This window comes from Alexandromys fortis, unplaced genomic scaffold (genome assembly GCF_014885135.2).
Source record: "Alexandromys fortis isolate MF-2015 unplaced genomic scaffold, M_Fortis_MF-2015_v1.1 scaffold_3, whole genome shotgun sequence".
Lineage (NCBI taxonomy): Eukaryota > Metazoa > Chordata > Mammalia > Rodentia > Cricetidae > Alexandromys > Alexandromys fortis.
Window position 1 is genome coordinate 8,953,183 of NW_026067909.1, and position 27,079 is coordinate 8,980,261.

At 41.6% G+C, this 27,079-nt stretch overlaps 4 protein-coding genes across 10 annotated transcripts in view; 2 read left to right on the plus strand and 2 right to left on the minus strand.

The window, feature by feature from the left end:
- LOC126498397 (olfactory receptor 13A1-like) overlaps nt 1-5,032 on the minus strand; it is a 73,557-nt gene extending 68,525 nt beyond the window's left edge. Inside the window, exon 1 of the mRNA XM_050137042.1 lies at nt 5,017-5,032. The gene's annotated coding sequence lies outside the window, so the exon portion shown is untranslated. The remainder of the gene's footprint in view (nt 1-5,016) is intronic.
- Nucleotides 1-21,248, minus strand: part of LOC126498399 (olfactory receptor 13A1-like) — a 110,237-nt gene extending 88,989 nt beyond the window's left edge. The window contains exons 1-2 of one of the 7 annotated variants that reach the window (XR_007590825.1): nt 21,126-21,248; nt 5,017-5,198 (exon numbers count right to left, since the gene is read on the minus strand). The gene's annotated coding sequence lies outside the window, so the exon portion shown is untranslated. Of the gene's footprint in view, nt 1-5,016; nt 5,199-20,859; nt 20,966-21,125 lie in introns of those variants that run through there. The other 6 variants (XM_050137052.1, XM_050137053.1, XM_050137051.1 and 3 more) reach the window with 6 other exon arrangements.
- LOC126498401 (olfactory receptor 13A1-like) lies at nt 5,388-6,341 on the plus strand. Its single transcript, XM_050137056.1, has one exon. It carries the CDS (start codon nt 5,406-5,408, stop codon nt 6,339-6,341), a length of 936 nt encoding a protein of 311 aa, XP_049993013.1. The 5' UTR covers nt 5,388-5,405.
- Nucleotides 21,249-23,529: 2,281 nt separating the features above from the next.
- On the plus strand, nt 23,530-24,485 carry LOC126498646 (olfactory receptor 13A1-like). The gene has a single exon (XM_050137479.1). The coding sequence runs from the start codon at nt 23,550-23,552 to the stop codon at nt 24,483-24,485; it is 936 nt and encodes a 311-aa protein (XP_049993436.1). The 5' UTR covers nt 23,530-23,549.
- Nucleotides 24,486-27,079: the final 2,594 nt, after the last annotated feature.

Consider the following 27,079-nt stretch of genomic DNA (forward strand, 5'->3'; position numbering starts at 1 on the left):
GCATGAACTGGCTTTTTGGAGCCCTTTCCCTATGATCAGATACCTTGCTCAGCCTTGGTGGGGGGAGGGAAGAGCCTTGGTCTTGCCTCAACTTGGTATGCAGGACTTTGTTGACTCCCCAAAAAAGGCCTTACCCTCTCTGAGTAGATGGGGGAAATGGGGAAGGGGAAAAAGGTGAACTAGGGTTGGTAAGCAAAATGAAAAAAAAAATCTTTTAATTAAAAAAAGAAAAAAGTGAACGCAATCCTTCTTTATACTTTTCAAGGTACGTTTAAGGAAGAGGTTTGCGTGTCCTTCTAACCATGCCTCCCCAAGGCCATAAAGATGCTGACAGTGTCACTCAGGACAGCTCTTACTTGCTTTATAACCCTGAGAAGTTCAAGCTCTGTAACTTTGCAGTTACCAGAGAAATGTGTGTGTGTGTGTGTGTGTGTGTCTGTGTGTCTGTGTGTGTCTGTGTGTGTGTCTGTGTGTGTATTATCTGGAAACTTTGCAGCGTGGGAGCTCAATAAAAAAAAAACTGGCACAAAGAGTATTGAGTGAGAGATTCTTTTCTCACCTCAGACCCTATCCTGCTGGTGCTAGGTTTTTCTGGACCCTGAGAGGGCGTTGAGACTGGCTGAACCTCAACAGCTTTCAATACTGTAGGAGCTTAGAAGACAAGAGCAGTGTAGACGATGGAGTCCTGACTTGTGAAGTCTCAGAGGGAAGCAAAAACACTACTGGGCCTTTTGTGTGGAGAAGCTGTAATGTCTGGTTAGCTGGAGCTGAAGAAATGGCTGGAATTAACAAAAGACTGGAACCACTGAAATAAAACCTTTCCTTTCCTGGGACAATGGATGCTGGTCACCTGGGGCTGAAGAATCAGCCTTGGAAACCAACATCAGTGAGGTGAAGCACTCTTGGAAGTGTTGCACACAGAAGGTACCTTCCTATTGGCAGACGAACTTAGTGGTCTAAAGTCACCAGGTGCTGATGGTTCTGGAGACGTGAAGGGCCATAGGGATAACTGCAGCAGGGCACTGTGAGCAGCCAGGAGAGGCCATTGGGAACCGTGCAGCCTTGGTGGCTGCTGAATCCCCAGGACTGAAGGAATCATGAAGAGAAGTGGAGGCTTGACACAGTGAAGAGAGCCCAGAAGATTGTGAATAATCCCAGACATGATCATTGAATTATTTAGACTGTTTTAGTGCGTGTGATTTTGCTGTACTCGAATTGTGACTGTGCCCTGGTTCTTCCCTCTTAAAGTAAAAAAGTATTTGGCTTCATTTTTATTTTATAGGAGCCCATAGTTGGTAGACTTTAATTTTTTCTTTTTTGTTGTTTCTTTGTTTTTTTTTTTTTCCTTTGAGTGTGTGCTAAAGGATTTTTATCTTGTTGAAAATAGATTCTTTTCTCACACAATATATCTTGATTATAATTTCACCTCCCTCTGCTCCTTCAAGTCACTCTCTAGCTCCCTTTCCATTCACTCATTCATTTCTACTCCCTTTTTCTTCTCTATTAAAAAAGAACAGGCCTCTAAAAGATAAAAACCAAAAATGGCAAATAAAATATAAGATGGAGCAAAAATTCTCATATTGAAGTTGGACACAGCATCCCAACAGTAGGAAAAGAGTCTCAAGAGCAGGCAGAAGAGTCGGAGACCAACTCTTTTTCATAGTCATGAGTCTCATAAAATGCTAAGCTAATAGATATCATATCTACCTAGAGGACCTGGTGTAGATCCATATAGGCCTTGTGCTTGCTGCTTCAGTCTCTGTGAGCTCAGATGTGCCTTGCTTAGTCAATTCAGAGAGCCATGTTAAGACTTTGAATCTTTAAAAGATTTTTTGGATTTTAAGAGACTTTGGATTTTTACAAAGACAAAATTTTTAATGTGTATGGATTGATAAAAACTGTGGAAATTTTAAGTTTTAATATGTTTTATATTTATGGTATTTATTAATGCTTTTTTGTGGTGAGACCACAAAAAAGAAAGAAGAGGTCTTAATTGTGGTTGCCTCTGTAAGATTGGACGTTTGATGAGACTGCAGAGCAGTTTTTTTTTTTAAATTAGTGATTGATGTGAGAGGGTCCAGCCCATGGTGGGTGGGGTCATGCCTTGACTGCTGGTCCTGAATTCTATAGGGAAGCAGACTGAGCAAGCCACGGGGAGCAATCATTAAGCAGCTGCCCTCCATGGCCTCTAATCAACTCCTGTCTCCAGGTTCCTGTCATGTTTGAGTTCCTGTCCTGACTTCCTTCAATGATGAAGAGGGATGTAGAATTGTAAGTCAACCCCATTTGACCCTAAGTTGCTTCGGTAATGGTGTTTCATTACAGCAATAGTAGCCCAAAGATACTTATATCTAAAGCTTAAAAGGTAATATCCACATGTAAAAGGAAGTATGTAATGTTTGTCTCTCTAGACCTTGGTAGCCTCATTCAGGCTGATTGCTTCCAGATCTACCATTTTCCTATAAACTTCATAACTTCATTTTTGTTAACAGATGAGTAATGTTCCAGTATTAAAGCACCATAAGCTCACTGTCCATTATTAATATGATGGACATTTTTGTTGTTTCCATTTCCTGGCTGCTGTGAATAGAGCAACAATGAACATGGAAGAACAAGAGTCGCCTTATTAAGAGGTATAGTCCTTTGGGCGCATGCGTAAGAGTGCTATACCTGAAAATGTAATGCATCTATCTACTTCCAGTTTTTTGAGGAAGCACTATACTGGTTTCTATGGTAGTTGTACCAGTTTGCACACCCACTAGAAGTGAACAAGTGTTCCCTTTCCCCACATCTTTGGCTGCATCTGCAGTCATGTGCTTATTATTTTATCTTGGCCATCACGACTGAGTTAAGATTTATTATCAAGGTAGTTTTAACCTGATTTCTCTGATGGCAAATGATATTGAACAATTATAATGTTTTTTCAGTTATTTGTGTTTCAGCTTTGAAAATTCTCTGTTTAATTCCATTTCCCATTTTTAGTTAGATTGTTTTCTCTCTGTTTAAACTTTTTAGTTATTTGTAGATTCTGGACATTAAGCCTCTCGGTGGTAGAGTTGGCCAAGGTTTTTGCCATTTTTTAGGCTGCTTCTTCACTGACATGATGATATTCTTTCCCATACAGAAGCTTCATTGCTACATGTGCGCCCATTTGTCCATTAGTGAGCTTAGTGCCTGTGCAGCTATGGTCTTACTCAGAAAGTTTTTTCCTGTGACACTGAGTTGAAGCATCTTCCCTGTTTATACTCTATCGTTTTCAGGGTATTGGGTCTTATGCTGAGGTTCTTGATCCACTTGGAGCTGAATTTTGTACAAGTTGAGAGGTAAGAAACTAGTTTCATTCTTCTATGTGTAACTCCAGTTTGACCAGAATGGTCTTTTCTCTAGTGCGTATTTCTACTTGTTTGCAATACAATAGGTGTGTATAAGGGCATGGACATGTGTCCAGGTCTTCAAATTGCCCTATTTATTACATTTCTCTGTCATTTCTTCTTAGGTGTGTTATTTAGAAATTGGTTAGTTATTTTCCATGCAATGTGATTTTTATAGATGTGCTACTGGTGTTAGAATTTTGCCATATAGCACACGTTATTCATTATTCAATAACTTCAGTTAGGCTTCTATTATTATTAGATCTTTCCCTTTAGATCAACCAAGGGTCAATCTTGATCACATTTCCTGTAATCTGAAGGATATACACCCTAGGAATGGAAGCTAATCTCACACATAAATTATTAGTAATATCAGGGGAGTATTTCATGGTTTCAAGTGTAGTCATATTAGCTAGCTAGATTCAGAAACTGCCAAGAATATTAGAAGAATTCTCTTTTGCAATCCTGTTTCTAAAGAACCACTTGCAACCAAACTAAGTATTGACATTCTCCAGTGCAATAGAATAGAGTGGTGATAGAGACATAGTTAGACATAACACTGTCAACATGATTGCAGAGGGTAAATACTATATTTGCAAACCTCTAATTAGAAATGGAGGCAAATATAATATTTAAAATTCAACATTTTCTATTATCTTGATGAGAAATAGGTTGTGAGCCTTGCTATGGAAAAGAGATATGAGATAAAATGTGATTTTAAAAGACTGAAATAGTGCTGCAAATAAGTGCCACAAACAGGCTTATAAATAAGAGTAGAGTGTGTTCGTTCATACATGAACTCATGAAGGAACTATGGAACCTAATGGATGATGTTAGATGTATTTCCTACGCCAAGCTGTAGAATGTGATTTGCTGAAGGACTCTGGAGAGACACAGTGAATTTGGATTGGGGCCAAGGGCCAATTATCTTCAGGTGCATGCTCTATAGTTCTTGGGTGCTGAAGGAGGAAATTAGAAATGTTGGAAATAAAAAGAATTCAGAAATTATGAAAGAGTTGAAGACATTGGGAACAGGAGGTATAATGTTGGGAAAGCTATAGTTACAGACTTTGAGGACCATTGGGTGAGAGGGGGAAGATGATGTAGAACACATTCTTGGCTCATAGAACAGGAAGCTACTGAGAACCTATCATAGGTATAGCGCCTAAGGGTAAAACCATGAGTCAAATTGATGGAACTCCATAGGTTAAGCAATGAAACATGGGGTAACCAAAGATGAACTTCTATGTAAGGCTATTTAAACCACACAGAAGCATTTGTAGACAGTGACAAGGATTTCAGCTGTGTGTATACTGACTTTGAAGTTACTGCGATTCATTGGGACAAAAATGCCACAAAAGCACTATGGGTTTATAGGCCTGGGTATTGAGAAATGCTCTCTAGGAACATAGATTTGAACTAGGTTAGAGTCAGGACAGTTTCAACCAAATCAGAAGTCACAGACGATAATAAATAAAATTCAGAATACACATGGATTCTTGGAAATGGGGAATGACAATTATCAGGTTGAGATGTATAAAAGATCAACCACTCCAAATATCAGAGAAGCCAGGAAGCCAGGTGTGAAGAATGTACAAGAGCCATCTCGGGATGTTCATCAGATTTGTCATTGTGTAGAGAATACCTGCTGTGGAGGGGAGGGCACAGCCGTGTCTCCAGCACTGTCAGCAGAGCATGGTGCTTGTAGGTGACAGAGAAGTAGAGCACAGGCAGGTCCTGAGTGAGGGTGCTTCACTCAACTCTCATCCTCAAGATGAGGGAAGAGTGATCCACTTCACTTGATCCAAATCTGCGGGGTGAAACTTTCTAGATAGGAAACAAAAGTAAATGAAATAAATGTCATTTCCCAATAATGTGCTACAGACAACAAGGGACAAGAGGCTGCCATGAATAAAATACATTCACTCCTTCCCTTTCTGAGAGCAGAGAATTTTGAGATGATCGACTTTGGAAACCAGACTTTGAAGTGGTAAAATGTCAACAGACACAGTGGTGAAACAGATACTCTCCACTATGATGTTGAGTCCTAACCAGACAATGGGGACAGAGTTTGTGCTGGAAGGGTTCTCAGAGAACCCTGGTCTAAAACTTCTCCTGATAATCTGCTTCCTGTCACTCTACACATTGGCTCTCATAGGCAACATTGTCATCATTGCTTTGGTCACTTCTAGCACTGGACTCCACAGTCCCATGTACTTTTTCCTATGCAATTTAGCCACCATGGATATTGTCTGCACCTCCTCTGTGTTGCCCAAAGCACTGCTTGGCCTAGTGTCTGAGGAAAACACCATCTCCTTCAAGGGGTGCATGGCCCAGCTCTTCTTCCTTCTGTGGTCCTTGTCTTCTGAGCTGCTGCTGCTCACGGTCATGGCCTACGACCGCTATGTGGCCATCTGCCATCCCCTGCACTACAGCTCTAGGATGAGCCCACAGCTGTGTGGGGTACTGGCCATGGCTGTGTGGTCCATCTGTGCTCTGAATGCATCTGTCCACACTGGTCTAATGACACGGCTGTCATTCTGTGGCCCCAGCGTCATCACTCACTTCTTCTGTGAGATCCCTCCACTTCTCCTCCTCTCCTGCAGCTCCACATATGTGAATAGCATCATGACTCTTATAGCAGATGCCTTTTATGGAGGCATCAACTTCTTCCTCACCTTGCTCTCCTATGGCTGCATCATCGCCAGCATCCTGCGCATGCGTTCTGCTGAGGGCAAGAGGAAGGCCTTCTCTACCTGCTCCTCCCACCTCATCGTGGTCTGTGTGTACTACTCCTCTGTGTTCTGTGCCTACATCAGTCCTGCTTCCAGCTACAGCCCAGAGAGAAGCAAAGTGACCTCAGTGCTGTACTCGGTCCTCAGCCCAACCCTGAACCCCCTCATCTATACACTGAGGAACAAGGATGTCAAGCTGGCCCTGGGGAGGCTCTTGCCCTCTTTCTCATATTAAGTGGAGATGTGCAGGCTGTTCTCCTGGCCTGGGCTGTTTCTCAACATGCTCTTCCAGTAACAGCATCATGGAACAGGAGTGGGCCTGTTTCTGTTTTAGAAAAATATTCTGTGGTGCAAACATTGTACAATTCTACTTACTGTAACCTCAAAAACAACAAAATTCTTAGAGACAATGTAAACAAAACACCCAAGCTTTCTTTACCGATTAAAGTTTACCTAAATGGAGATTCCATTTTCCTAGACTGGAAGATTTCCGAGGGTGACAATGGTGGCAGTCACGAAACAAAGCCTTTTAATCCATTGTCATCCTGCAAACATCACAGGGCTTTGTTCAGAACTACAGCTAAGAATCTAAACTTCATAAGGAAACCTGAGGGACAAGCAACGCCACAGTGTCTTGAGAAGACCAAAGTTGAGTGGCTCGGGTCCTCCATTTCACAGCTTCTCCCTGAGCTGTGGGAGTGAAAGGTGGGATGGAGAAAGAGGGAGTCAATCTGTGGAGCACAGATTAAGTTTCAAAAATGAACTCACATGTGTGAGCCAGCTTGCTTACGACAGTGATGGCAACTGAACTCCTGGTAAAGATCAATTATTTCCCACAATGTGTCTGGGGAAACTAGAAAAATGTATAAATTCAAAGAGTAGAATGAAATTCTTTCTCTACACTATAAATGCAAGCCAAAAAAAATAGATCATAGATAAAAATGCTAGGGTAAAACTTTTTTCCATACAACATATTTTCATCATATTCTCTCCCCTTCTACAACTCTCAGATCCTACCTACGTACTTACCTACACATGAAACAACATATCTCTCTTAAACAAAATGCAAACACGCAAAACAAATCTAAGTCAATAAGTCAAAAATACCAAAGTAAAAAGCACACGCCAAAAAAAAAATGTCTTTTTTGTGTTGATCAATGACTCCTTGCTAAAACCCTCTGAGAACAAGAATGAGGAGGCAGAAGAAAGGAAGAAGGGGGAGTAGCTCTGTAGCTACTGCTAAGACGCTGACTGAGAGACAGCTCAGCTGAGAAAGGGCAACATCTGCAGCAACTGCTGCTGAGCGATGCTGTGTTCTTTTCAGACTAAACACATCCTTCATCAGCTTACTTCCTTATTCTTAAATGCTGTACCACACCAGGGCTTGTGATGTAAATCAAGTATCTTGTATTAATTAGTTCTTCATCCTTGTAACCAAAATACTTTTTCAAAACATTTGTTCTGTCTTATGTTTTCAAAAGACTCAGTCCATGGGCACTTGGCTCTTTGCTTTGGGCTTTTGTGAAGCAGGGATTTATGGCAGTATGGACAGTGGGAGTTAACTGTCTTTCTATCTATCATATTAGTAGAACACCTGTGCTTAATTGGCTTTCTCCTTTCTCTTTAGCCAAGGCTTTCTAGTTTCCAGTCCCTGGGATGGTGCTGCCCACATAGAGAGCAGATTCCCTGCTTCAGTGAATCCTTTCTGAAAACACTCTCACCTTCATGGACAGAAATGTCCCTCATTGAGCTCCTAGTTCAGTGGTTCTCAACCTATGGGTCATGACCCTTTCGAGGGTTGAGTGACCCTTTTGCTGGGGTCACCTAAGACCATCAACAATATCAGATACTAAATTATGGTTCATAAGAGTAGCTATGAAGTAGGAATAAAAATAATTTTATGATGGTGGGGGTCATCACAACATGAAGAACAAATATTAAAGGGTTGCAGTATTAGGAAGGTTGAGAACCACTGTCCTAGGTAATTCTGGATTCAGTTATGGTGACAATAAAAAGCAATATCTTGGAATCACTGGCTTGGGTCTATTTTGCCTGTTGATTTCTTTGACACTATTTGCTTCATCTTTTAGCCATGTTTTGTGCCATTTCTCCTATTATTAATTTCACGTCTCTTATTTAAGCTACAGAACAAATGATAATCACCCAAATACAAGCATACAAATGGTCACAAACATACATGCATGCATATATCTCATAAATACATTATTTGGGAATTCTTATTATGGTGGAACATGATTTATATCAAGTTAACATTACCTACAACATACAACACAAAACAGTAATGACCTTCCAGGGAAAGTCAGGTCACACATAGCAAACCAGGTCAGAACTGTGACTAAGCAAACCCCTTATCTGGCACTATGTCCAGGAAAGGGCTTCTGTGCTGATGGCTGTCTCTGGGCTCTGTGTGTTGGATCCAGGGAGGTTCATTCTGTAGGCATCAGTGGTTGTCAAGCCCAGTCTCCTATTTTTCTATAATGGATATTCTTCCTTCAAGCTGGAATATAAACCATGCTTCAAGAATTTTATGAAATAATAGGGAAAAAGTAAAGAATCAAAGTAGGGCCATAAGAGTCTACAGGAGCCATGGGCTAAGAGCAGAAATACCTCATCCCTGGTAAGGACAACATGCAGAGGCTATTAAGATAGAAGTTTGAGGAATTTAATTATGTCTCATTAAAGAACTTGCATTCTAGATTTAATTAGCAGTGAGGTTGTTTAGTTCAGTGAGTCACAGAAGTAGCTTATTAAGAGCTCTGGACTTATAGTCAAGCACATTTAAATGTATTGGGTATGTGAAAATTCATAAGTTAATCAAAAAAATTTTAAAGATAGACAAATTTAGTAGAAAATGAGATTTTTCCTCTTACATAGACTTGACAGGTGGCTTGAGGTGATGTCTTAGCTTCTGCAATCAATAGTCAAGGGATGCATAAATGAAGTCTCTTTCTGATGGTTCCAGAGTTTCTCTCTAATCTTTTTTATTTTTTGGTTTTTGGTTTTTGGCTTTTGGAGACAAGGTTTCTCTGTAGCTTTGGAGCCTGTTCTGGAACTAGCTCTTGTAGACCAGGCTGGCCTTGAACTAACAGAAATCCACCCCCCTCTGCCTCCTGAGTGCTGGGATTAAAGGCGTGCACCACCACTGCCCAGCTCTAATCTTACAGACTACAAGGGGAATATAGTTTTATGAGGGATGTCTTGAATTTATCATTTCTGAGACTGTAAATGAGGGGGTTGAAATATGGGGTCACTGTGGTATACAGAATGGTTATGGATTTGTCCAGGAGCCCAGTAGATCACACTGTGGGCTGGATATAGGTGTGGAACACTGTGGAGTAATACAGGGTGACCAGCAACAGGTGGGCAGAGCAGAGAGAGAAGGCATGTTTCTTGCCCTCAGCTGAGAAGATGTGCAGGATGCTGGTGAAACCATGGACATCAGTAAGAAATTTAGGTCACTGAGGAACATGTCTGACTTTCATGACATTGTTGATGAAGGTAGGACTGAAGGGAGGCAACAATATCAATGGGATCTCTCAGAATTGTGAGCTCATACTGGAGTCACAGATGGACAGTAGCAAAATGAAGCAGATAAGCGACAAATAGTTGAGAGCCCCCAGATCCACACAAAAGTTACCAGGTCTATCAATCAATGAGGGTGCTGTAGTGCAAAGATCAGCAAATGACTAGGCAGTGGTTGGAAGCCATGGTAGAGAAGAGGAGCAGCTCAGTACTCAGGATCCAGGTAAAGACAAATATGTGGGTAAGGCAACCCCTGAAAGAAATGATGTTCTTGGCTATCAGGCTCTGCAGGACCTAGGGCGAGATCATTGCCCTGTAGATCACATCCAGCTGGGCAGGGTTAATCACAAAGAAGTAGAAGTTAGTCTGCAGGTTGGGGCTGTAGTAAATGGTCATGGCTTTGGGTCATTGCCAACCACAGCCACCATAAACAGTACAGAAAAGGCAGGATAGGGTGGCCTAGAACCAGAGTTAATCCAGAAAAATTTTGTAGGATCAGCACATTACATTGAGTCTTTTGGTAAGATTGCCATTTTTAATTCTTCCAATCCATGAGCACAGGAGATCCTTCCATTTTCTGATGTCTTCAGTTTCTCTCTTGAAAGACTTAAAGTTCTTGTCATACAGGTCTTTCACTTGTTTGGTTAGAGTCACCCCCAGGATATTTTATGTTATTTGTGGCTATTGTAAAGTGTGTTGTTTCCCTGACTTCTTTTTCATCCCATTTATCATTTGTATATAGGAGAGCTACTGATTTTTTTAGTTAATCTTGTATCTAGCTACATTACAGAAGATTTTTTTAACTGAAATTTACCTTAAAAGCAGGGGGAAAAAAGATTTGAAGAATTTACAAAAAAAAAAACCCTGAAACTTCACATGTAATAGATGCCAAGGGCTTTCTCTATAACTTGCTTTGGAAGGAGACTTTATTCCTATGATTCAAAATGTAAATGCAACAAAAATACTGATTTATTTGTACATCTATCAAAGAACTTCTACAACTCATAAACACCTTCAAATGTAGCAGGATATAAGATTAACTCCAAAAAATCAGTAGCCCTCCTTTACACAGATGATCATTGGGCAGAGACAAAATATAGAAAAACATCACCCTTCACAATAGCCATAAATAACATAAAATATCTTGGAGTGGCTCTAACCAAACAAGTGGTAATTCAAGAAATTTGTCATCAAAAGAGCAAATAAATCCAATTTTTTTAAAAAAAAAAATGGAGTACAGACCTAAACAGAGAACTCTCCACAGAAGGATCTAAACTGGCTAAAAGACACATAAGAAAATGTTCAACATCCTTAGCCATCAGAGAAATGCAAATCAAAACAACTCTGAGATTCCATCTCACACCTGTAAAAATGGCCAAGATCAAAAACACCAGAACTGGTGGTAAACATACCACTGCCATATTGTAAGGCCAAGAGAGGTGGAGCCAGCATCCAGGGCTGCTGCAACCACACTGCTTACCATTTTAAAATACTCCTTGTCAGAAAAGAATTTCAGATACACAATAGGAGAGATTCAGACCAAAAAGAAAGACCTTTAAATGGGTCAGAGTGTGGATAAATATACATGGGCTTATGAGAGAGAAGAAAGAGTACAGAGGTAATAGATTAAAGGAGTAAAGATAATAAAACAAACATTAAAAAAGTAATAGAGTTAAAAATAAGCCATGTAAAAATGGAATATACACAGAGAGTCTGAATTGTGTATATTTTTGTGTTTTCTTTGAATTTTTTGACTACAGAGAGAAATTTGATTCTGGAGGCTGCTAAGTTAAACCAACATAAAGGTATCTTGACTTCAAAATTTGAGTCTAAGGATGCTTTGTTTGGGAAAAGAAGTTCTGCTTTTGTTTCGCAGAAGATGAGAACCTGTGGATTCCTTCCAGGTTAATGCGGTTTGATGGAACAAGACCCCCCAAAAAAGGTCTCCATGAGCCCTAAAAATACTTGACCAAACAAAGAGCAGGAAAGAGTTTGGAGAAAACTATGCCCAAATTCCCAAAGTGATTGTTTAATAGATGTTTGTTTTCATTTAAAGGGGGTTGATTATAAGTGATTAATGATCACAATCAATTACTAAAAAAGGGGGAGGATATGATATAGAAATGAAAACTTTGAATTGGTATGGATCTTGAACTATTGATACATATTTAAGGTTGCTATGGTTATAGTGTGTATATGGATTTCTGTTCTTGTTTAAGGTATTATGTTTATTCAGTTCATTTAAAATGTATAATTAAGAAATAAAGATTAATATTCATCTATAATAATCAAACTGTAGTCAAGTTAATTGGGTTTTCTAGATGTACAGAGCTATATTTCACAGAGATAGGTATTATTCAAACCATCCAAAGACCTGCAGAATATGGTATTTAAAATATTTTAGCAACTTAGTATTTTCTCAACAGTGAGACATGTCTGCTTCTGGCAGTGGCAATTACTTCAGAGAGGTTGATGAGCATTGAAGAAACTTGTTATGGAATTTGTCTTCAATGTGACAAGGATAACCATTTGGGCAAGAAATTGTTCTTGCTTGGACTGATTAATAGTATGTGGTATCAACTGGGCATGCAGGACCCACAGAAAAGGGAGTGCTGAACTTTCAAAAGACAGGATGGTCCTTCAGGGTTCCTGCTTCACAGAAGAAACTGCCACACATTCTGCAGGACACAAAAGAAATCAACTGAAGAACTTTGCCATTATGAGGCAGGACAGATCTTCAAATTTCCTGCTTCATGGAAAAGTCTGCCAGATACTATGGGCCTGTATGCTGAATATGGATGCCCCAACCTTACAGAAGAACCTTGGTGCCTGTCCAGGCAGCAAGATGTCTCTGTCAATTCTAGAGTTTTGGAAGTTGATTATAATGTATTTCCTGTTTACTTAGGTTGATGTAGGGATTCCCCTCTGTATGCTGTGAATACGTTTTAATACCATTGGTTAATAAAGAATCTACTTTGGGCCTATGGAAGGTCACAATAAAGCCAGGTGGAAAATCCATACAGAAATATAAAGAGAAAGTAGGCAAAGTCAAGGAGATGCCATGTAGCTGCCAAAAAAGAAAGACACCAGCCAGAAACTTACCAGTAGGTCACAGCATTGACATAAATTAACAGAAGTGAACTAATTTAAGATATAACAGTTAGCTAGAAATATGTCTAAGCTATTGGCCAAACAGTGTTGTAATTATTCCTTTCAGGGTGGCTGGGAAACCAACAAGTTGCCTCTTACTCCATTAGGTAATATTATATCCTTCAGGGGTCTTTGAAGAGTTGAAGACAGATAGATACAGTTTTCTTGGTTTATAATAAAAGACAAATTAGATACGAAATTTTAGACTCACAAAGATAAAAGAGGTGATAGTATATTTTCTTTCATTTTGCCAGATACAAATAGACTATTATAACTTTTTGCTTGATCCTGTTTTGTTATATTTCTTTTATTATGTTAAAGTTAAAACCTTCCTTTCTATTTAGACAGAAAAGAGGAGATAATGTGGGATTCCCCTCTATATGCTGTGAATTTGTTTTCTTATCATTGTTTAATAAAGAAGCTGTTACATCATATATCAGATGAGAATATAGCCAGGATGGAAGAGATAGAGAAAGTAAGCAGAGTCAGAAAGATGCCATGTAGCTGCCAAAGGAGAAAAAACAGAACAGAACCTTACCTGGCAAGCCACAGTCTCACAGCAATACAAAGATTAATAGAAATGGGTTAAGATGTAAGAATTAGTTAATAAGAAGCCTGAGCTAACCAACCCCACATCAAATAGATATTTTTCTGCAAAATATAGAAATAACTCAAGAAATTGGTCATCAAAAGAACAAATAATCCAATAAAAAGTGGAGTACAGACCTAAACAGAGATCTCTCAACAGAGGAATCTAAAATGGCTGAAAGACACTTAAGAAAATGCTCAATATCTTTGGCCATCAGAGAAATACAAATCAAAACAACTCTGAGATTCCATTTTATACCGTAAGAATGGCCAAGATCAAAAACACTGATGACAAACCATGCTGGAGAGGTTGTGGGGTAAAGGGAACACTCCCGCATTGCTGGTGGGAGTGAAAGCTGATATAGCCTCTTTGAATATCAGTATAGCAAATTGCCAGAAAATTAGGAAACAACCTTCCTCAGGACCCAGCAATACCACTTTTGAGTATATATTCAAAGGATGCTCAATTGTACCACAAGGACATGTGCTCAGCTATGTTCATAGCAGTATTGCTTGTCATAGCCAGAACCTGGAAACAACCTAAATGCCCCTTGACCAGAGAATGGATAAGGAAAATGTACATTTACACAATGGAGTACTATACAGTGAAAAAAATAATGGCATCTTGAAATTTGCAAGCAAATGGGTGAGTTTAGAAAACACCATATTGAGTGAGATAACCCAAACCCAGAAAGACGATTATCATATGTACTCACTCATAAGTGGTTTTTAAACATAAAGCAAAAAAGGCCAGCCTATAAATCACAATCCCAGAGAACCTAGACAACAATGAGGACCCTAAGAGAGACATACATGGATCCAATCTACATGGAAAGTAGAAAAATATAAGATCTCCTGAGTAAATTGGGAGCATGGAGACCATGGGAGAGGGCTGAAGAGGAGAGGAGAGGCGGGGAAGGTAGCAGAGAAAAATGTAGCACTCAATAAAATCAATAAAAATGTATATATATGTTCATAAATATAAACTCTTCAGTCTGTATGATGCTACCTGTATATATAGTCTCAAGACTGAATAAATATTTTAAATGTTTATAAATGTAGCAAACAGAATGGAAGTGCTGAAGTAACATTAATTCATAACAATACATTGAAAAGTTTGAATGTAGAAAGAGGAGAGGGGGAGGCACAGAAAGAACAAGATACTTAGAATAAACCCATTGCGTGGGTGTCAATTTCAGATGAAGTACTCTCAAAAAAATACAAAGTCAATTTGTGTCATGGTGAGACTTTCCACACAGGGCATGAAAATCCCAATGACATTCTGGACATGCATGCAAAGGGTTGGAGAGGGAGAGGATGGATGGTGAATGCTCCTGCCTACAGTATGTAACTCCCCTGACCATTGTCCTCCACACAAGTCTGCAGGGAGCTTGGGTCATGAAGCCACAGTCCCTTTTAATTGATCCTAAGAGCTTTCTCCTTCAGTTTCTATCCCAGGAGGCACCAGGACAAACACTTGTCCCTGGTCTCAGAAAATCACAGGTATTTCTGAAAGTCAGTGACCTCTATACGAAGGAAGACAGAGCTTCAGAGAGACCCTGAAGACTTGGTGCTTACAGGACAGGAGAGTCTGTGCTCAGCGGTGGGCACCTTTGTGGGAGCCATCTGTCACCTGAGTTCACTGTGACAGGAAAGGTCAGTGAAACCTTAAACTTCACTGTGTGGCTCTTCTAGCTAACAGTGGAGCTCCAAAGGGAAAATCTGACTGTAAAGATGACATTTGTCCTGCTGTGTGTATATCAGAACAGAGAGACATCAACTCATGTTCTCAATAAGTGCTGAGTTTGAGGAAGAACAATGAGTCAGATTATGATAGAAAGATTTGGTTTCATGCTCCATTGTGCAAGCAGCAGAACGTCTAGCTTCTAACCATGATCAGAGAGCCATTTTATTTATTTATTTATTTTTTTTTTATTAAAGATTTCTGTCTCTTCCCCACCGCCTCCTCCCCTTTCCCTCCCCCTCCCCCAATCAAGTCCCCCTCCCTCGTCAGCCCAAAAAGCAATCAGGGTTCCCTGCCCTGTGGGAAGTCCAAGGACCACCCACCTCCATCCAGGTCTAGTAAGGTGAACATCCACGAAACTGCCTAGGCTCCCACGAAACCAATAGGTCCAGTAGAATCAAAAACCCATTGCCATTGTTCTTGAGGTCTCAGTAGTCCAGAGAGCCATTTTCAAGCTAGATGCCAACCAAGGCTTTGGTTAAGCAAACTCTTAAAAGTGAAAGCAATCTTTCTTTATAGTTTTCAAGGTACAGCTAAGGAAGTGGTTTTAATTCTATTCTAATTATTCAGTGTGTTTTATAGAATACTTCCTTCCACATAGCCCAGTTCCATGAAGACACAGGACATTTTCAGGATCACAAAAGTCCTCTATACCCTCTTGTTCAGGTCACAGTAATTAGGAGGTGACACAGGTGTGCATCTTCTGTTACAGATCGCATAGTGAGTGCGTTTCCCTCCCATGAGCCCACATAACTTCACTGTGAACAGTTATTTTAGAACTTTTTTCTTCTTAATTTAAAATTTTTTTTTAATTTTACATTTTAGCCCCAGTTCCCCTCCCTTCCCTTCTCCTATCCTCTCCCCTACCTCCCATCCCACCCCCATCCACTTCTCAGAGAAGTGAACAAAGTATGATATACCAAGTTGAGGCAGAACTGTTGTAATTCAGAAAAGACAGCACAAGAGAGAAGGATGCCATACCAAAAAGCTCAGGTGGAGGTTTTTTTTTTTAATTGGGAGAAAGTGAATGGTAAAAGGGGGAGGGAAGAGGGGAGACCAGCCTCTGGGGGCAGGAGTGACAGAAGAGAATAGAGAGGTGGAAAGAGAGACAGAGAGAGATAGAGGAACAGACAGACAGAGAGAAAGAAGGAGAGATGGAAGGTGGGCAGGACCTCTCTTCAACTAAGCTCCAGGAGCTCAGCCCAGTGCTTGGCTGTCGATCACTGTATTATAAGTTACTGGATGTGGATTCTATGATGACAATTAGGGTAGTCACTAATCTGATTATAGGGGAAGTCCAGTTTGGGCACCCTTTCCACTATTGCTATAGTCTTTGCTGGGGTCATCCTTGTGAATTCTTGTTAATTTCCCTACTACCTGGTTTCCCCCTAACACCATAAAGGCTCCCTCTATCATGTTATCTCTTTCATTGCTCCCCCACTTCATCCCTTATACACTGGACTCCATCCACACTGCTTTCTGTTTATATCTGGCTTTTCTCGAATGAATTTTTCTGAAATACCACTAGCTATGAATAATGTCAGTCAATGCTGTTTTGTAACAGAAGGTCACAGCAAAAGTTGATGACATAGGTTGATATGTCAATATGTTTACACAAATTCTCAGTAAAACTTACATTTCTGTGACTTTGTCATCTCTGTCTTCTCAAGCTTTGATCTCCTCCCTTCTTGTTATTTGTAAATACATAAGAGATGATTGAGGCAGATAGTCACTCCACAAACAGAGCCCTAGGACTTATGTTTCTGTCTAAATGTTTTTGGTTCCCATTGCCCTATCTCTCTTAACATTTCCTTACCTTTGCCATTTATCACGTCTGTCAATCATTATTCTACTAAGATAGAGCTTTGTATTTCCACAGATGAAAGATAAATGTGGTATCTGTCTTTCTGTGCCTGGGTTATACTTCACATATTATTCTCCATTCCCATCCACTTTAGTGTTCATAAAAGGAGGTCATGCTTTCTGTAGTTGAATAACATTCCATTGTGCAAATACAGTATCTCTTCTTTAACACCCTCATTCCATGATGAATACTTAGGGTTACTCCATTTATTTGCTAATGTGACCACTTCTTCAGAAAAGAGTGTTGGTGTCTCTCTGATATGATGATTTTATATCCTTGGGAAATATTTTCAGTATGTAGCTCCAGCTAATCTGAAACTAGTCTGTAAAGACCATTCTGGCTTTGAACTCCTCTCTCACACAACAGCTGGGATTAAAGGGGCATTGCCAACATGCCTGCCAATTTTGAAATTATGTGATTTTAAAATATATTTAATTGATTCCCTGAGGATTTCATATGACCTTTGATCATGTCCACTTCTACTCCTCGCCCCACCTCACTACTCGCTCAGCTGTTTTAATCTCTTTATCCTTTAAAACTCAGTAAATCTACTGGGCATTGGTGGCGTGCGCCTTTAATCCCAGCACTTGGGAGTCAGAGGCAGGCGGATCTCTGTGAGTTTGAGGCCAACCAGGTCTACAAGAGATAATTCCAGGACAGGTCCCAAAGCTACCTGTCTCAAAAAATAAACAAATAATAAATAAAAACCACCTCACTAAATCCAACTTCTGTTGACCAACTCCTTTTAAGGGTGGAGTCTACTTAGAGTTGGTCTGTATATAGAGATCACATGACTAAATATACTGACTGCCTTTGCCAACAGCTACAAATGCCCTTAGCTTCTCTCAGCTAAGGGTGGGACTAGGAGGCCACCTCCTCCTTGTGCTGGGAGTTTGTCTGGCTTGCACAGATCTTTTGTATGCTATAAAATCTCTTTGAGTTCATATGTGCATCTGCCCCATTGTTTCCAGAAAGCATTATGTTTTGAAGTCATCCACCACCTCTGGCTCTTACAACGGTATTTCCTCCCTGTCCCATGAATATCTCTAAGTGTTGAGGAAAGGGTTGTGATCTAGACCTTCTATTTAGATCTAAGCACTTCAAGGTTTCTTGGCCTTTGTGCTAATTGGCATCTGCTACAAAAAGAAGCCTCTCTGATGAGGGTTGAATGATGGACTGATCTATGGGTGGAGCAACAAATTATTAGGAGTCATTTAAATGATACATCTGTCTAGCAGAAAAATAGTAGGAGGCCTTCTTCTAAGGCCTAAGAACTATCTAGCCACAGATTCTGTCTGGACCTTGTTAACAGGTTCTTGCTAGTGAGGTTTGGCCTCAAATTAAGTCAGAAAGTAGTTGGCTCCCCCTCCCACAGCATTGAGGCCACCACTATGTCAGTGGCCATATCTTGCCAAGAAGTTTGTTGTTGTAGTTCATAGGGTTCTGGATAAAACTGATGATGATTTTTTTTCTCCTCAAGCAGTGTGCATAACATCTTCCAGAACTGTAAAAACTAACAAATAGGAGTGAAGCTTTCAGGTCATAACACACTTCATAGCTCCACATTTATGGTTTAAGTAGTGGTGTCTCCAACAACAGGGTCTTACCACCACATTCTGGGGAATAAAAAAGAACAGTAGAAGCCTGTAAAGTCTGAGGGTCTATGGGACCTTGTGATTAACATCTCAGGAAGTGCTAACACATTCCCGGTACCGGAGTTTTATGTACTATGTGTTGTCTAGTTAGGATGCTGTCTTAGTTTGGGTTTTTATTGCTGTAACAAAACACCATGACCAAAGCGACTTACACTCTTCCCCAGGACTGTTCATCATTAAAGGAAGTCAGGACTGGAAATTAAACAGGGAAGAAACCTTGAGGCAGGAGCTGATGTAGAGGCCATGAAGGGGTGCTGCTCCCTGGCTTGCTTCCCATAGGTTGCTCAGCCTGATGTGTTTCAGATCCCAGAACAACCAGCACAGAGGTGGCCCCACCCACAATGAACTGGGCCATCGCTCATTAATCACTAAACAACAAAAGGCCCTAAAGGCTTGCCTACACCCTGATCACAAGGCGGCATTTTCTTAATTCAGGTTCCCTCCTCTCAGATGTCTAGCTTGTGTTAAGTTGAAATAAAGCTAACCAGGACAGATGTACTTCAATTACAGGGTAACTCTTTTCAATTCCTTTTATAAATGCATATGAGTTTATTTTAGGAATTTCTACTCTAGTGGGTTTCTATATAGATTTTTGAAAGGTTTAGAGTGTTCCTTATCTCTCCCATACCCTTCCCTCCCCTTCCTCCCACCCTCCACCCCCTTTCGTCATTCTTGCTTAATATTTTCCTTCTCATCATTTTCTTTTCCTCCCCAAGGTTCCTTACTGTATGCTAAACTCTGAGTACTCCAAAGGGAGCACACATATCTAAAGGTTAAAAGGTAATACCCACATGTAAGAGAAATTAAGTGGTGTTTGTCTTTGGGTTCTGGGTTTTCCTTCACTCAGAACGATTGCTTTCAGTTCCACCCATTATTCTAAAACATCATAATTTCATTTTTATAACAGCTGAGTAATGTTTCATTATGTAAAGGCCACAGTTTCGCTACCCATTATGAATATGATGGACATTTACGCTGTTTTCTATCTCCTGGCTACTATGAACAGAGAGAGCAGCAATGAGCACGGAAGAGCAAGTAGCACTTTATTAAAATTTATAGTTCTTTGGGTGCATGCCTGCAAGTGATAAGGCTGAAATATAGAGTATATCAATTTCTGTGTTTTGATGAACCTCCATACTGATTTCCACAGCAGTTACGGCCGTGCACATTTCCACTAGCAGTGATTAAGTGTAACCCTTTCCCCACGTCTCTGCCAGTGTCTGCTGTCATGACTTTTTTATCTTGGCCATTCTGAGTGGGGTAAGATTTAATATCAAAGTAGTTTTAATCTGCCCTTCTCCGAAGGCAAGTGATATTGAGCACTTTTTAATGTTTTTTCAGCTACTTGGGTTTCCTCTTTGGAAATTCCCTGTCTAATACCATTCCCCCTTTTTAGTTGTGTTATTTGTTTTCTTGCTGTTTACAGTGAAATAGAAACAACAAAAATGATACAAATAATTAATGAAACAAAGAGCTAGTTCTTTGATAAACTCAACAACAGAGACAAACCTTTTTCCAAACTAATCAAGAGGTAGAGAGAATGTGTCCGAATTAACAAAATCAGAAATGGAAAGAGGGGCATAGCAACAGTGGTAAAAAAAAANAAAAAAAAAAAAAAAAAAAAAAAAAAAAAAAAAAAAAGACATCTTGAAATTTGCATGCAAATGGATGGAACTAAACAAAACCATCCTGAGTGAGGTAACCCAGACCCAGAAAGGTGAGCTTGTTATGTACCCATTCATAGGTGAATACTAGCTGTAAAGCAAAGGATAAGGAACCTATAGTCCACAACCCCAGAGAAGCCAAGTAACAAGGAGAACCCTAGGAGAAACATACATTGATCACCCGGGGAAGGGGAAATAGACACGATCTCCTGAGAAAATTGGGAGTGTTGGGGTGGGGGAGAAAGGGAGGGTTGAAGGGGAGGAGGAGATGAGAAGAAGAATGAGGAGGAGTAGAGGGAACATGATGGTTGAGATGGGGGAAGAACAGAGACAGAGAACAAGGAAAGAGATGTCTTGATTGAGGGAGCCATTATGGGGCTAACAGTAAACCTGGCCTTGGAGAAATTCCCAGGAATCTACAAGGATGACCCCAGCTTGCCTAGTGGCTGGTGAAGCTGGGAGAAGTGGGGAGGGGCCAGGGTTTTGCCCCTTACTGAGGGCCTAAAGAATGGGCTGTCTATCTGGATGGATGACTGATCACTCACCTCTTGGTCTGCTGTGTGCTGTTGCAGCCTGTGATTCAGAGTTCCTCTGAAGTCACAGCAGATGGATAGGTTTGAGTGTGGAGTGGGCCTTCTAGTTACAGGGTCAGATGGATGGGGGTGGGGAGGTGTTGGAGCGGCCGACCTGCCAGAAGCTTGGCTGTTGGCTAGCTAGTGAAGCTGGGGCAGGTGGGGGAGGGGCCTGGGGTTTTGCCCTGGTACTGAAGCCCCAGAGAGTGGGGTGCCCAGCTGGCTGGTTGAGCACTCACCTTTTGGTCCACTGTGTGCCATTGCAGCCTGAAGTTCAGAGTTCCTCTGAGGTCGCAGGAGATGGATAGGTTTGGGGGCAGAGTGGGCCTTGTAGCTTACAGGGTTGGATTGATGGGGGGAATGTTGGAGCAGCCGGCTGGAAGCTTGCCTACTGGCTAGCTGGAGAAGTGAAGCAGGTGGGGGAGGAGCCTGGGGTTTGTCCCTTACTGAGGGCCTAGATAATGGGGTGTCCAGCTGACTGGTTGATCATTCACCTTTTGGTCTGCTGTGTACAGCTGCAGGCTGTGGTTCAGAGTTCCTCTGAGGTCACCCTACGGTTAATCTTAATGAAGACTCCTTGTACTCTGAGGCATGTGTACCCTGGCAATAGCGGTTAATATCACACATAAATTATAAATATTATCAGGAGAGGATTTCACAATTTCAGATGTAGTTGAAATAGCTAGACAAGTCCAGAAACTTTTAAAAACATTAGAAGAATTCACTTTTGCAATTCTGTTTCTCCAAAACCACTTGCACTACTAAATATGCATTGGTGTTTTCTAGTATAATAAAATGGCAGAGGGGAGGGGACATGGTAAGACATAACATTATCCATATGGTTCTAAAGTGTAAATACAATGTTTGACTATCTCTAGTTTAAAATGGAAGCAGATATAATGTTTAAATTTCAACATTTACTACTGTGTCAGGGAGAAAATAAGTTGTGAACCATACTTTGATAAATATATGTGAGATAAAAAGTGAATTAAAAAAAGAGGTTAGAGCAAAGTGGGGAAGTGTTGTGTACCACTGGATTCTGTAAATGAAACATTTCGCCTAAAGACTTCTGAAAAACAATGCTGCTATGGGTGGGTGGTCCTTGGACTTCCCACAGGTCAGGGAACCCTGATTGCTCTTTGGGCTGATGAGGGAGGGGGACTTGATCAGGGGAGGGGGAGGGAAATGGGAGGCGGTGGCCAGAAGGAGGCAGAAATCTTAAAGAAAGAAAGAAAGAAAGAAAGAAAGAAAGAAAGAAAGAAAGAAAGAAAGAAGAAAAAAAGGACTTCTGAAAAACAAAGACTATCTCCAGATTAGAGGCTCTGCAAATAATTTTCAAGACAGGTTCATAGATGGGGTAAAATGTGTTCACATATGAAGTGATGCAGGAACCTGAAAAAAGGCTAATGGCTGATATCAGCTGAGTCTTCTGTGTCAAGCTACAGAGCATGATTTGCTGAAGGACTGGGGAGAGACACAGTGAATTTGGACTAGAGGCAGGAAGACTGTTATCTGAAGGTACACAATTTGTGTTCCTTGCGTGATGGAGGAGGAAACTGGAGATATTGGAAATGAAAAGAATTCAGAACTTATGAAAGAGCTAAAGAAATTGGGAACATGGGGTATACCGTTGGGAAAGTTACAGTTGCAGACTTGAGAACCAATCGGATGAGAGAGGTAAGAAGATGCAGAACACATGCTTGACTCGTGGAACATGAATCTAATGAGGATCTACCAAGGCATAGGCTAAAGGTAAGACCATGAGTCAGAGTGATGGAACTCCATAGAATACGCATCTTGAAACACTGGGTAGCTGAGGGCAAGCTTCTGTGCAAGGCCATTAACACCACACAAGGACAGCTATAGACAATGGTGATGACTTCAGTTGTGGGTATGTTGACCTTGGTGTTACTGTGGTTCACTGAGACAGAAAATCCCCAGAAGTTCTTTGACTTTATAGGCTTGGGTTTTGAGAAATACTCTCTGGGGTGATAGATTTGAAGTAGGTTAGAGTCAAGACAACTCCAGGTTAAGGACAAGTCACAGATTGCAATGAGTAAAGTTCAGAAAATGCATGGCTCCTAGGTCATGGAGGACACCATTACCAGGTTGAGATGGGTCATAGAGCAACCACTCCATGTAGTTAAACAAACGAACAAAAACAAAAAAGAGTGCCTGGGAAGCTAGAAAGGCAGGTGTGAAGAAAGATACAAGAGCCATCTCAGTGTTCGTCAATCAGAAATTGTCATTGTGTGGAGAATAACTGCTGTGGAAGGGAGGGGGACAACTGGGTTTCCAGCACTGTCGCAGGGCACAGTGCTCATAGGGGGCTGATAAGTGGAGCACAGACAGGTCTCCAGTGAGAGATGCTCCAGTCAACCCACGTGTTCAAGATGAGGGAGGGACAGATGTCTCTCTTGATCCAAATCTACAGGGTGAAAGTTTCTAGATGGGAAACTAAAAGGAAATGAAATATCTGTGATTTCAAACGGTGTGATGCAGACAAAAGATAAGAGGCTTCCATGAAGGAAATACACTCACTCCTTTCCTTTCTGACAGCAGAGAATTTTGAGATGACCAAGTTTGGAAAGCCTACTTTGAAGTGGTAAGCTGGTACTTCCTCAAAACCCAGCAGACACAGCAGTAGACAGATACTCTCCATCATGATGTTGAGCCCCAACCAGACAATGGTGACTGAGTTTGTGCTGGAAGGGTTCTCAGAGCACCCTAGTCTAAGACTGCTCCTGATTGGCTGCTTCCTGACCCTCTACACAATGGCTCTAACAGGCAACATTGTCATCATTGCTTTGGTCATTTCCAGCACTGGGCTCCACAGTCCCATGTACTTTTTCCTGTGCAACCTGGCCACCATGGATATGGTCTGCACCTCCTCTGTGCTGCCCAAGGCACTGCTTGGCCTAGTGTCTAAGGAAAACACCATCTCCTTCAAGGGGTGCATGACCCAGCTCTTCTTCCTCGTCTGGTCTGCATCCTCCGAGCTGCTGCTGCTCACGGTCATGGCCTATGACCGCTATGTGGCCATCTGCCAACCCCTGCACTACAGCTCTAGGATGAGCCCACAGCTGTGTGGGGCCCTGGCCTTGAGTGTGTGGTCCATCTGTGCTCTGAATTCATCTGTCCATACTGGTCTAATGACAAGACTGTCATTCTGTGGCCCCAAAGTCATCACTCACTTCTTCTGTGAGATCCCCCCACTCCTCCTCCTCTCCTGCAGCTCCACATATGTGAATAACATCATGACTCTTATAGCAGATGCCTTTTATGGAGGCATCAACTTCTTCCTCACCTTACTCTCCTATGGCTGCATCATCGCCAGCATCCTGCGCATGCGTTCTGCTGAGGGCAAGAGGAAGGCCTTTTCTACCTGCTCCTCCCACCTCATCGTGGTCTGTGTGTACTACTCCTCTGTGTTCTGTGCCTACATCAGTCCTGCCTCCATCTACAGCCCAGAGAGAAGCAAAGTGACCTCAGTGCTGTACTCGGTCCTCAGCCCAACCCTGAACCCCCTCATCTATACACTGAGGAACAAGGATGTCAAGCTGGCCCTGGGGAGACTCTTGCCCTCTTTCTCACATTAAGTGGACATGTGCAGGCTGTTCTCCTGGCCTGGACTGTTCCTAGACATGCTTTCCTGAGAACAGCCCCATGGAGAGGGGGTACACCTGTTGCTGTTTTAGAAAAACATTCTCTGATGCAAGGACTGAACAATTCTACTTACTGTAACTTTAAAAAAAATTGTTTAGATGTAATGCAAACAAACAAAAAAAAATCGCACAAGTTTTATCTCCTAACTAGCACAACCCATTTCAAAAGTAAATTTTATGTAAATGGAGATTCCACGTTCCTAAACTAGAAGATTTAAGAGGGTGACAATGGTGACAGTCACAAAGCAAAGCCCTTTCCTCCCGTGCCTCCCTATAAACATCATGGGCCTATTCAGAACTATGGCTAAGAATCTAGACTTCTAGGAAACTTGAAGGGACAGAATGGCCCTAGTGTCTCGGGAAGTCCAAAGTTGAGTGGCTCAGGTCCTCCATTGCGCAGCTTCTCCCTGAGCTGTGGACGGGAAAGGTGGGAGGGAGAAAACGGAAATCTTGGAGCAGAGATTAAGTTTCAAAAATGAACTCACATATGTGAGTCCAGCTTGCTTATGACAATGTCAATTGGACTCGTGTAAAAGATCATTTCCCACAATGTGTAAGGGAGAAGAATGTCTGCATGCAAAGGGTGAAGTGGAACTCTTTCTCTATAAAAGAAAACCAGTGATAAAAAAGATGAGAGACAAAAATGCTAGGGAAAAACCTTTTCATACAATGTATTTTAATCATATCCTTTTCCCTCCCACAACTCCCAGACATGACCTGCCTACTTACCTACACACCCAATACCCCCTTTCTCTCAAACAATATGCAAAAGAGAAAAAATAAATTCAGTCCAATAAGACAAAATATTACCAAAACAAAACCAAAAGCACACACCAAAAGTGGAGTTTATTTTCAGTTGACCAACCACTCCTAGCTAAAATTCTTAGGCACTCTGAGAACTGGAATGAGGAGGCATAGGAAAGACAGAAGGGGAAGCTCATGTGCGGGCACTCTAAGACACTGAAAGGAAGACAGCTGAGTGGAGGAAGGGCAGACTCTGCAGCAACTGCTGCTGAAGCGATGCTGTATCCTTTACGGACTAAACACATTCTTCATCAGTTTGCTTCCTTATTCTTAAATGCTGTACCACACCAGCGTTTGTGATGCAAATCAGGCATGCTGTATTAATTAGCTCTTCATCCTTGTGACCACCAAAATGCCATTTCAAAAACATTTATTGTGTTTCATGGTTTCTGAGGACTCAGTCCGTGGGCACCTGGTGGTTTGTTTTGGCCTAACCATCTTGAGACAGGGCCTCTCACGGCAGTGGGAGTAGGAGATGGAGCAGTTTCTTCCCATCATGGCTGCCCAGAACACATGCTAGAGGAACACCTATGCTCAACCAGCCTTCTCCTTTTTCCCTTTAGCCCAAACTTTTCAGTCCACTGTTCCTGGAATACTACCGCTCACATGGAGAAGGATCTCCGCCTTCAGTAAATCTCTCTGGAAACACTCACAGGCTACCTTCTATTGTGGGGGTGCTGGAAGAACACAATCAGAAATGAGGATGTGCATTGGGGAGACAGTAAGAAGGGTTTTCTTTGATGCCTACTGATGGATTCTGAGTATGGAGAATAACACACATGTTCTTCTGCAGATGACAGACTCCAGGGTGTGGTCTCTGTGACAAGGTGGTTCTTCATCCGCATAACAAAAAGCCGTTCTGGGCACCCCCATTAGTTTCTACTCTCTTGACTCACAAGTTGAATGAAAGAGCAGGCTAAGGATGTACCTCATGGAAATCGCTTATGAATGTGGGCTGACACTGTGTGTCAAGTCCCTGAGCAAACTGTGTATGCATCATGGAAACAGAGTTGGCTACGCTCCAGGGAGTTAAGCATGTGGTGAAGCTAGGAACGGAAATAAAATCAGCAATGAGATATGCATGGTGAGATACTTCCGTGAGAAGGATTTGCTTTGTTGCAGTTGCTGACCCCAGGGTATAGGATATAACATTCAGGTCCTTAGGCCAGACAGTATGCTCTCTGTCAATGCAGTTTGCCATCTATGTGACAATAACTACAGCACCTCCATGCCAGGAACTTTGTTCTCACTGGGCCATCAAACCACCATAAGACACCTAGGCCACATGCCTAGCCTAATAAGGAAGGTTAGTCCTCCCTGGGGTCAGGACCTTCTAGCTGACAAGGCGTCTCAGATGGTTCAGATTTCGAGCCACAGCAACTAGGCTGGTCCTCAACCCAGACTCTGGATAGTTTCCCATGGACACAAAGAAGGATCTCATATTGGCCCTGAGTAAACTCTAATAATCACATGCCAGTTCAGCATGTGCTGGAACCACATAGGCCCACATAGAACAGACAAGATGCCTTTGCCAGCTAGAGTGTATGCACTAGCAATTAGCAGAAAGGGGGGACGTCCTGCAACCTGACTTGGGCAATCAGAGTCTGATGAACTGTAGGCTTTTCCCCGTGTGTGAGCCATGAGTCTACAGTTGGGGCTACAGTAGTATCTGTCCACTGTAATCTCATGAGGAGGGTAACATCATGAGCAAACTGCTCTCAGCC

What these genes read in the sequence shown, in the direction of transcription:
- LOC126498401 (XM_050137056.1), top strand. Translation starts at nt 5,406, where the DNA reads ATGATGTTGAGTCCTAACCAGACAATGGGGACAGAGTTTGTGCTGGAA.
- LOC126498646 (XM_050137479.1), top strand. Translation starts at nt 23,550, where the DNA reads ATGATGTTGAGCCCCAACCAGACAATGGTGACTGAGTTTGTGCTGGAA.